Source organism: Moschus berezovskii, chromosome 25 (assembly GCF_049115385.1).
Source record: "Moschus berezovskii isolate FMDL1 chromosome 25, NW_MosBer_1.0, whole genome shotgun sequence".
NCBI lineage: Eukaryota > Metazoa > Chordata > Mammalia > Artiodactyla > Moschidae > Moschus > Moschus berezovskii.
In genome coordinates this window covers 1,509,778-1,519,724 of record NC_142484.1, presented here as the reverse complement: position 1 = coordinate 1,519,724, position 9,947 = coordinate 1,509,778, and the positions used below count along the sequence as shown (strand labels likewise).

The following is a 9,947-nucleotide window of genomic DNA, read 5'->3' as shown; positions in this document are numbered from 1 at the left end:
CCGGTCCCCTTCTGCCCCGACAGGGTCGTGGCAAGTCTCCGGGTCAGCACGTGGCCCGAGGCGGGGCAGGCGGACAGCGCGCGGGAGCCCCGCCCCTCCCTTCCCGGCCCCGCCCCCCGATGCCCGGCCCCGCCCCCGCTCCCCGGCCCCGCCCCGCCGCCCGTCGCCGGCCGCAACCCACGTGACCAGCCCCGGTGCAAACAAGCGGGTCAGCTGACGCGGCCCAACTGCGCCGTCATCCCGGCTATAAGCGCGCGACCTCCCGGGCTCTCCGCTTCGACCGGGCCGCCGCTGCCATGCAGACGCCCAACCTGCTGCCGCTGCTGCTCGCCCTCGGCCTGCTGGCCGCGCCCTCCGCCGCGGTCATCAGGTGAGCCGCGCCGCCCGCGCGCCCCTGTGCCCCGCCGGGCTGCAGCTGGACGCCCCCGGGGCCTCCTGCGGGGCCTACCCGCGGACGGGGCGGGCGAGCTCTGCAGGCGCGGGGCTCCCCTGGGGGTCCGCGCGGCCTCTCCTCCCTGTCATCATGGGGTGAGCCGGGGATGGGGGGGATCGGGGGTAGCAGGAGGGCTGTGACTGGGAGTCGGCTCCGCGTCCCCAGGACAGGTAGGGTGGGAGCCTGTGCTCAGGGGCCCGCACTCGGCTGGAAGACAAGAGACCCAGAGGCAGGCCCGGGAGGTCCCTGAGCTTGGGCTAAGTCATTTTTGCGCCTGGGGTCTTCCCAGCTGTGAACTGGGCATGGCTTCATCCCGGTCTGTTTGGCCTATGAGCTCTTCCCACAGACCCTGGGCCGGTTGGAGGACCCTCTGGACACCAGCAGGCCCACAGGGGCGAGAGGGAGTCAGCCTAAGGATGGGTCTGGGAGGGTGGCCCAGCTGGCACCAGGCCCTGGGCGGCTTCCCCCACTGCTGGGCTGGGTCTCTGTCCCACCAACACCTGCTGCCTCAGTAAGGACCACACCCTCCCCAGGCCTGAGGGCCCCCACTGGGTCCAGCAAGGCCAAGGGCTATCAGGCTGGTCCAGGGCTGTGCCATGCTGTGTCAGCGAGACAGAGGGTCCCCCCACCCTCCGGGCCTCACCAGGCAGGCTGCTTGCCCAGCAGGAGAGGGGTGCGGCGGGCCCACCCGCTTCTGCCCTGCCCCCACCCTTGCCCAGGCCTGGAGCCTGAGTGCTGGGCCTGAGCCCGCATTCTTCCAGCTCTTCTGTGGGCCTTTGCCTGTGGGCAGGTGGGTGGGGTCTTGGGGCTGCAGGAGCTGGCAGGGCCCCCCCACCCCCCCACCACTGATCTGAGCCTTGCCAAAGGGCTGGCTTGTATGGGCCCCTGCGTGGGCTGTGGCCTGGGGGTGAGTAGCCCGAGCCGGAGCAGTTGTGGGGAACAGCTGCAGGCCTGAACCTGCCCTGGCCTCACCCCCAGGCCTTCCACTGGGGACACGAGCCTGGAGCTTCTTAGGCTGGGGCAGCTTGAACCCAAGCCCCACATTGTCCCATCCAGTGGAACTGCTGGCATCTGTCTCCTTAGTTACCGGAGGGCGTGTCCCCCTCCCCCGCCTCCAGACAAGCAGCCCCGGCTCTCCCGGCCTGTCCCTTCTTAGGCAAGAGCCAGGCCCACATCTTCCTGGAGTGTGCCCTTGGCCTGCTGGGAGGAACCACTGTGACCTTGAACTCGCAGATCCCCAGGCTGGGAAGATGTTTCCTCCAGTAGCTTTTCTTGCTCAGGTGGTCTCCTGTCCCACCTCCTGGGGCAGGTTCAGACCCCTGTGCAGCTGGGAGTGGAGAAGGACCCCTCACGCTGCCCCTGCTGCTGGGCAGACCACTCAGGCTGGCCTGTGTGCTGGGACGCTGGGCTCTTGCGAAGGGTCCTTCAAGCAGGGGCGCTGGGCCTTGCATGGAGTGTGGCCAGCCTGGCAGCTCCCGCCTCCAGGCCCCGAGTGTCAACCTTGACCTCCGGCTTAATGGGGAGGGAGTGACGGGGTCCAGTGCAGCCTGGGCTGAGGACTGGAAGAAGAGAGGGGGTCCTGTGAGGGGCCTCGGAGTGATCAGGGAGAGCTGGCTGCTCGGAGTGGGTGGCCTGGAAGTCCCCTCTAGTGGCCAGAAGGTGGCCACCCCACAAGTCAGATAGGAGAGCTGGGACTATCTCTGGGGGGTCTGGATGGGGAGAGCCAGGCAGATGGGGCCCCACAGAGGGCTTTGGGCAGATGCGATAGCTGACCACTGACCCTGGACCCATTCAGAGTGGGGATGGGAGACCACAGGGGTGCATGTTGGAGCCCCCAGTGGCTGGGGAGGGGGAGAGGAGCAGGCATGCTGGGCCTCCAGCTTGGTCGTGGGTGCAGGAGCCTCCCGGTAGGCTGTGCGCCAGCCAACCCTGACGAGCCTGACCCCTGTCTTGACAGGATCCCGCTGCACAAGTTCACGTCCATCCGCCGGACCATGTCGGAGGCAATGGGCCCTGTGGAACACCTGATCGCCAAGGGCTCCATCTCGAAATACGCCACCGGGGAGCCGGCTGTGAGGCAGGGGCCAGTTCCCGAGCTGCTCAGGAACTACATGGATGTGAGTGGGGGGCCGGGGGAGCAGGCTGACTGCCCACAGCGCTGCGGGCAGGAGCTGTCTCTGAGGAAACGTTTCTGAGCCAGTGTGGGTATTGGTGAAATCCTCTGCTCTCAGCCTCTTGTGGTTTGCAATCTTCAGCCCTGTGGGGGGCGGGGCTTCCGCCCAGCCACCCTTGTGGTGGGTGTTTCCACAACGCCCTCCTGACTGAGGTCTGTGACCTCCCTGGCCCCAGCTCCAGGCGCCTCTGCCCGTCCTGGCCCAGCAGGGGCTAGGAGGGTTGGCTGGAGTGGCCTGAGCGCCTCCCTGACGTCTGCTTCCCCGCCTGCCACCGAGCATCAGCTCAGAGCCGGGCTGGCGTCTTCATCCTGGTGACCAGCCCCGCGGGACTGCCCCAGCCCCTGCACATGGGGGAGCCGGCCCGACGCGGAGGAGCCCAGAATTAAGCCCCAGAATTAGGCTGTGGGTTGGGTCCAGGAGTCCCTGAGCTCGGTTCACCTGGGCCCGCCTGCCTGAGAGGCACCCACTGCCCTGGAGCCTCTGAGCTTATCTTGCCTGTCTTGTTGCAAGGCCTGGGGCAACCACGGCCCAGCCCCTGCCCCCTACCTTCCTTTTCGGTTAGTAACCAGCCTGTGTGCCCACTGATCGTGGAGGGGAAAACCAGCTCAGAGGTGGAACATTCTGGAATACACAGCATGCTGGGGCAGTTCATCCTGCTCCCAGCTCTGGGGCCAGGTGATATCCTCTCCACACCCCCCACTCCCTGAGTCTTGGGAAGCCAGCCCCTCACTGCCATCCGGCCTCTGGCCCACTCAGGTTTAGAGCAGGTAGCCATGCCCTCTGTCCTGCCTGGCTGGAGCCCAGGCCAGGAAGCTGTGGCCTCTTGCAGGCATGTGATTGGGGGAGGGGGGGTCTGCCTGAGGCCTGAAGGACCAGTTCCTGATTTCTGCCCCCCAGCATGCACGCACACAGACACACATCTGCACACGCACCACGTGTAGGAGATTTGCTGAGTCATTCTCCAACCCCTCCAGACCCCCCACCCCAAGTCTAGACACTTCTGCTGGGTCATGAGTCAGTGGAGGCCGCTACTCCCTGGAGCCAAGTGGCCGGAGAGAGACACCCAGAAGGGCTAGAGCCTGAGCCCTGCAGCGACCCAAGGCCTGGCCTCCATCCCTGGGACAGCAGGGCCCAGCAGACCCCAGACTCACAGATGCCCACGCCCCTGATCTCCGAGGGGCCGAGGATGGGGTCCCCTGGAGGCGTGTGCCCCCTTCATGCTCACCAGAAACCTAATCGCGCATCCAGGCTTCCCCCCAGGCTGCCTCTGCTGCCCCAGGTGCTGAGAGGAAAACTGAGGCCCAGGGTAGTAGAGGCAGCGTGGCCAGTGCTGAGGGACTCAGCCTGCCTGTGCGCCTCCTCCCCTGGGCCCCCTGGACCCCTCTGCCTGGGGGCCCTCCAGGCTCGGCCCCGGAGGATCTGAGGGCCCAGAGTCAGGCCCTCACTCGACCCTCATGCTGGGGAGGAGGCCTTACCTCCCAGAGCCCTGGGCCTGACCAAGGGCTCGGGCGGGAATGGCAGGGTGGGCAGCTGAGACAGCAGGCCTGACCCCAGGCCCCTCCCCTGGCCTGGGCCTTCTCTCTCCCCATGGGGAGCCCCGCGCCCCGCCCTGACAGACCCTGGGTCCCCCATGGCCTGCGTCTTCTCCGCAGGGAGGTGGGGAGCCCTGCGCCCCACCCTGACAGCCCCCCCCTGCCCCTCAGGCCCAGTACTACGGGGAGATCGGCATCGGGACGCCCCCGCAGTGCTTCACGGTGGTCTTCGACACCGGCTCCGCCAACCTGTGGGTCCCATCCATCCACTGCAAGCTGCTGGACATTGCCTGCTGTGAGTCCGTCTATCCCAGGGGCCTGCCGTGGACCCCAGAGGGAGGGACCCCGGGCAGCGGCGTGCCGCCCCCACCCTGCTGCTCGCTCTCCCCTTGGGCGCTGGAGACCAGCCATCCAGCCTCCCCTCACCCTCTCTGTTCCTGGGGCAGAGATGTCCGGGTGGACCTCCTGGGCCACCTGCCGCTCCCACCTCTCGGCCACACCCAACAGGCGGCCCCTCCGGACTCTCCACCCTCCTCCCTTCCTTGATTCAGGGCTGGGACCGTGGGGGCCGCGGGCTGGACCACCTGCCCGGGGGCTTGCTGGATGGGCTGCAGCGGGCAGCAGGGGCCCAGCAGAGCCGGTCCAGGGCTGGGAGGGTTGAGGCCGCAGTCGGGGCCGGGCAGGCGGGCTGACGGCCCCACTCGGCACAGGGACCCACCACAAGTACAACAGTGGCAAGTCCAGCACATACGTGAAGAACGGCACGACCTTCGACATCCACTACGGCTCGGGCAGCCTCTCGGGGTACCTGAGCCAGGACACCGTGTCAGTGAGTGTCTCGGGGGGATTCACCCTGACCCCAGGGCCAGGCAGGGGTCCGCTGAGCAGGGGAGCCAGGGTCTCATCTGAGCAGAGGCCCAGAGGTGGAACAGCTGGGTGAGCTTGGTGGGGGGACGTGGTCCCGTGTGCAGGCCAGGTGATGCTGGGAGGGCTGGAAGGAGAGGCAGGCCAAGAGCCCTGGACTGCAGAAGCGAGAGTGCCGGGCGTGGCTCTGGGCCCAGGACCGGCAAGTGATGAGTGGCGAGGCTCCTACCTGCACATTCAGGCAGAGGAGCCAGTGGACGGCTAGGGGCCACCGGGTGCTGGGGTCAGGCGTGGCCCCGGTCCCCGCAGCCAGAGCTGCTGGCCAGGGGCAGCTGCCAAGGGTGTCGGGCTGGGCAGCATCTGGAAAGGACTGTGGGGTGCCCGCAGGATTTGCCTGCCTCCCTGTGGAACAGGGCAGGGCCCTTATGGGTTCTGCTCGGGCAGATCCCCTGGTGCGCGGCCACAGAAGGGATCTGGATTGGGAGTTGCGGGGAGCAGGAGCAGAGCAGGAGGTAGTCTCCTCCCAGCCCCCAGCCCCAGGAAGGCCATGGGACCTGCCCCGAGCCTTGGTGGCAGGGAGGACCCTTCCTCCAGCAGGCCTGGCGGGGCCCCGTGGCTCCCTGTGGGCCGCCCTTCCCCTCCGCATCTGCCTGGCGGGAGTAGGGGCCTCTGCCAGGCTCTCTCTGAGCCTGAGACAGGATGTCGTTCTCTCCTCCTCCGCCCCCCAGAGTCAACCCCAGACAGCCCTTCTTCCCACATCCTGCCCTGTATGTGTCTGCAGCCTCCGCCCCAGCTTGGGGGAGGGGGTGGCGTGGCCTTGAGACCAAGGTTAGATCCGGGGTTCCCGAAGGCAGGTTAGGCGGGTGGGAGGCCTGAGCTCAGGAGGAGCCCGCCACTCCCTGCTCCCCAGCTTTGCACCCGTCCTCGAAACCGTCCGGGCAGAGCGTGGGCCCTGCACCCCTGCTGTCCCCACCCGGGTCCGGTGCAGGGTCAGCAGCCCTTTCTCCGGGGCCTAGTCCCACGCGCCGGATGACGGGCGCCGACCAAGGTGGCTTTCGTGGCCATGGCTGCCTGCGCGGGGACCGGGGTGACGGGCCGCCTGGGGAGCAGCGTGGGGCTTGGTGTCCACATGGCACACTGACCCCTGCCCCCCCTCCCCGTGGCCCGCAGGTCCCCTGTAACCCGTCCTCGTCCAGCCCAGGCGGCGTCTCGGTGCAGAGGCAGACCTTCGGGGAGGCCATCAAGCAGCCGGGCGTGGTCTTCATCGCGGCCAAGTTCGACGGCATCCTGGGCATGGCCTACCCCCGCATTTCCGTCAACAACGTGCTGCCTGTCTTCGACAACCTGATGCAGCAGAAGCTGGTGGACAAGAACATCTTCTCCTTCTTTCTGAACAGGTGTGGGGGCGGGGCTCCGTCGTGCTAGCCTCCCCGCGGTCTCCTGCCGGGCACTGAGCCGCAGCTCTCACTGCCTAGTGGGTTGGTGCCCTTTCACAGGCAAACAGCTCATATTGAAGCCTGGGTCTCCCTGGGGTCCCTGAACTAGGGTCCCCCAGCCAGGCAGCCCTGGATCCGGGATCTTGGTCGTTGGGCTTGCCTCCTACGACAGCCTGAGCTGGGCCAGGGACCCTTCCGGTCAGTCTGCCTGATGTCCCTGGGCCCTATGATTGGCAGGCTGTTGCCTGCCCCTGGGTCACTTTCGGCCCAGAGGGGATCAAGCCACGAGCCCTGATCTGTGCCAGGAGCTCTGGAGGCAAGGGGGCCAGGGTTTTCACGTGAGGATGACCCCCAGGAGAGCTCAGGATGATGCCCCCACGTTGTAGAAGCAACACCTGGCGCCTGTCATGCCGGGGAGGGGGTCGTTGGAAAGGGATCTCAGTCCTCCAGTCTTTGGCCTTTTTTCAGGACGGTGCTACAGTCCTGGGAGGAAGCCCCCGATGCAGGGCAGTGTGCAGGTGTGGCGAGGCAGGGGCGCGGGCAGGGGGTGGGCCGGGCAGCCTGCCGCTCCTGGTCGCTGGTCACCACACCCCACGTGCCCGCTCTGGTCCGACCCTGGGCGCTTCTGGTGGAGCGCCAGCTCAGAGCCTCTGGCCCTGCCTCTCTGTGTTCAGTCAGTGGCAAACACTGAGCAGCTGCTGGGGGCCGAGCCACCCGCCAGGTGCTGGGGGCACATGAGTCCTCGGGCCCTGGAGAGGCCGGCGAGGCGCAGAGGACCCCGGAGCCTGGCCAGGCCTGAGGTTGGGACAGATGGCCCGTCTCTGTGACCCCCCGGGCGCGGGCTCAGGCAGGAAGTGGGGGTGGTGCAGCTGGCTTGCGAGGGCAGCGCTGAGGGTGAGGAGGGGCACGGTGTGTCCTCCGCACGTGGGTGGTGGCGGTGACAGGAGGTGGTGGTCACAGCGGCGGGCGGAGGACAAGTTTGGCGAGTGCCAGAGATAGCTGGGCAGATGGTGCTGAAGCCACGAGTGTGACTGAGAGGCGGGGAGGGCCAGGAGCTGGCAGCGGCTGCACGGAGGGTGTCCTCCGGGGTGGCAGGCGCAGAGGGCCCTCCTCCTGGGAGCCCCTGGTTTTCCTTCCAGGCCACTGAGGTCCCCGCCCCGGGGCTCCTAGCACTCGTGTCCTCCTCTGCCTGCTGCCCGACCCTGGCCTTTCTCGGGGCAGACTGGGACCCCTTGTGGCCTCGGCAGGATCTCCTGTGAGGAAGGGGCTTGGCCTGCGGGCTCCGGGGTGTGAGATTGGAGCTGTCCCCCCCGCCGGATCCTCCCACCCCTGCACGCCCAGGAAGGGTCCTCGGTCACCTTCTGAGGGCCCCGCACAAGCCCAGCCACCCGCAGGCTGGACGCCTGGCGCAGAGGTGGGCAGAACGTCTGACTGCCTCCTCTTCCTCTGCAGGGACCCGAAAGCCCAGCCCGGGGGTGAGCTGATGCTGGGCGGGACCGACTCCAAGTACTACAGAGGCAGCCTGACCTACCACAACGTAACTCGCAAGGCCTACTGGCAGATCCACATGAGCCAGTGAGTGCGGGGCAGGGTCCTGCCTTCAGCTCCGCAGGGTGGGACGTGGCTCATGGGGGCCCTGCCTGTGGCCTTACATGCAGCAGGGGCTTGGGGCAGGGCCAGGGGGCTGGCCCAACGGGACCTGTGCCCCGTGTGCTGCTAGCCGTAGGTGCTTCCTGCCACCTCCCGGTGTCCAGCCAATGGCCCCCCCTGCACAAAGCTCCCTTGGGTGACCTGCCTTTGGCTCCTCCAGCCCCCTCCCCGCCCTCCCTAACTCTGCTCACGACCCAGTCCTGGGGGCGCTCCGGTGGCCCTGGGAGGAGACTCAGGCCCCCGCCCCTCCCCGCAGGCTGGACGTGGGCAGCAGTCTGACTGTGTGCAAGGGAGGCTGTGAGGCTATTGTGGACACGGGCACGTCCCTGATCGTGGGCCCCGTGGAGGAGGTGCGGGAGCTGCAGAAGGCCATCGGGGCCGTGCCACTGATGCAGGGCGAGGTGAGCGCTGGCAGGGCTGGGGGGGCGGGCAGCCCCACCGCCAGGCCCACCCCGTTCACCGGCTCCCCTCTAACCGCTCCCCTCACCGCAGTACATGATCCCCTGCGAGAAGGTGTCCAGCCTGCCTGAGGTCACTGTGAAACTGGGGGGCAAGGACTACACGCTGTCCCCCGAGGACTACACGCTCAAGGTGAGCGGGGCGCGGGGTGTGGACGCCCCAGGGCGCGGCCCGGGTGGGGGCCGGCGGTGACCGTGGTGGCTGTCGTAGGTGTCACAGGCCGGGACGACTGTGTGCCTGAGCGGCTTCATGGGGATGGACATCCCCCCGCCCGGCGGGCCTCTCTGGATCCTGGGTGACGTCTTCATCGGGCGCTACTACACCGTGTTCGACCGGGACCAGAACCGAGTGGGCTTGGCCGAGGCTGCCCGGCTCTAGCTGGCCCCTGCCCGCTGGTAGAGCCTGGAGGAGGAGGCCACCCCACCGCACACACACACTCACGCGCACATTGCACTCGTACTCGCACCGCAGCCCGGTTCTCCTGAGGCCCGTCGGGCCACGGTTCTGCTCTGTGGTTTCCCCTCCCTGGTGTCTGAAGCGCTGCTTGCTGGTCTGTCTGTCTGTCTGTCTGATGGAGAGGCGGCCTGGGGCAGAGCCAGCGGGCAGCTCCAGTGCACAGTCCTCTCTCTGACTTGAAAGACACAGCCTGTTGGGCGGCTGTGTCTCAGGACCCCGTCCCGGGTGGTTCCCTTGGGCCCAGCTGCCCTCCTGGTCGCTCCGCCCCGCAGCTCGACCTGTTCGTCCTGGACGCCATGAGGAAGGGCCCGCTGAGGCCTGAGGATGAGCTGACAAGGGTGGCAGGGGCCAGAAGCCAGTCTCGCGAGGCCTGTGGGGCCGTGCAGGGGCTCACCTTGTCGCGGAGGGCATCCAGGGCATTCTCTGGCCTGGGGGGATGGCACCGGAGGGGAGGGGGCTGGGGCTGGCCTTCTTCACGGCCACCCCTTTCTTGAGTGACTAGGAGCCAAAGTTGGCACAAAAATAAAACTGTTCAGGCCTCTGCCCGTGTGTCAGCATGTTCTGTGCCCAGTGGGGAGGGTGCGCTCCCTGTGGAGGCGGGGGAGGAGCTGGCACGAGCGGCCCTGCCCTCGCCTCAAAGGGAGGGTGGGCTCAGCCTGGGGCACCCAGGGCCCAGGCCAGGCCCGTACCCAGACACTTTGGCCTCCTGCCCAGCCTCGTGGCCGAGATTCTGCTGCTGGGGGTGCCAGCTCGTGGGGGCGTCCGGCGCAGTGACCAGCATGGTGGGCCTGGCTCGAGGCCTCTCGTGAGCGCCTGCATTGAGGCATGGTTTTCAGGCCCAGGCGAGCACCAGCCACACTTAGAAAGTGTTCCATGAGCCCCCTGTACACCTAACGGGCCCCAGGAGGGGCCTGATGGGGCGGGTGGCACCTGGGCAGCCTGC

At 67.7% G+C, this 9,947-nt stretch overlaps 1 protein-coding gene across 1 annotated transcript; it reads left to right on the top strand.

Annotated features, from left to right (window-relative positions):
- The first annotated feature begins 210 nt into the window (after window positions 1–210).
- CTSD (cathepsin D) lies at window positions 211–9,547 on the top strand. The gene is made up of 9 exons (XM_055415211.2): window positions 211–370; window positions 2,391–2,550; window positions 4,311–4,434; window positions 4,850–4,968; window positions 6,174–6,400; window positions 7,892–8,014; window positions 8,346–8,490; window positions 8,582–8,680; window positions 8,759–9,547. Exons 1-9 carry the CDS (start codon window positions 297–299, stop codon window positions 8,924–8,926), a joined length of 1,239 nt encoding a protein of 412 aa, XP_055271186.2. The 5' UTR covers window positions 211–296; the 3' UTR covers window positions 8,927–9,547.
- The last annotated feature ends 400 nt before the right edge of the window (window positions 9,548–9,947 follow it).

What these genes read in the sequence shown, in the direction of transcription:
- CTSD (XM_055415211.2), top strand. Translation starts at nt 297, where the DNA reads ATGCAGACGCCCAACCTGCTGCCGCTGCTGCTCGCCCTCGGCCTGCTG. An exon ending in TGCTCAGGAACTACATGGAT is followed by an intron (nt 2,551 to 4,310) that starts GTGAGTGGGGGG and finishes CCTGCCCCTCAG; the next exon opens with GCCCAGTACTACGGGGAGAT. An exon ending in GCTGCTGGACATTGCCTGCT is followed by an intron (nt 4,435 to 4,849) that starts GTGAGTCCGTCT and finishes CACTCGGCACAG; the next exon opens with GGACCCACCACAAGTACAAC.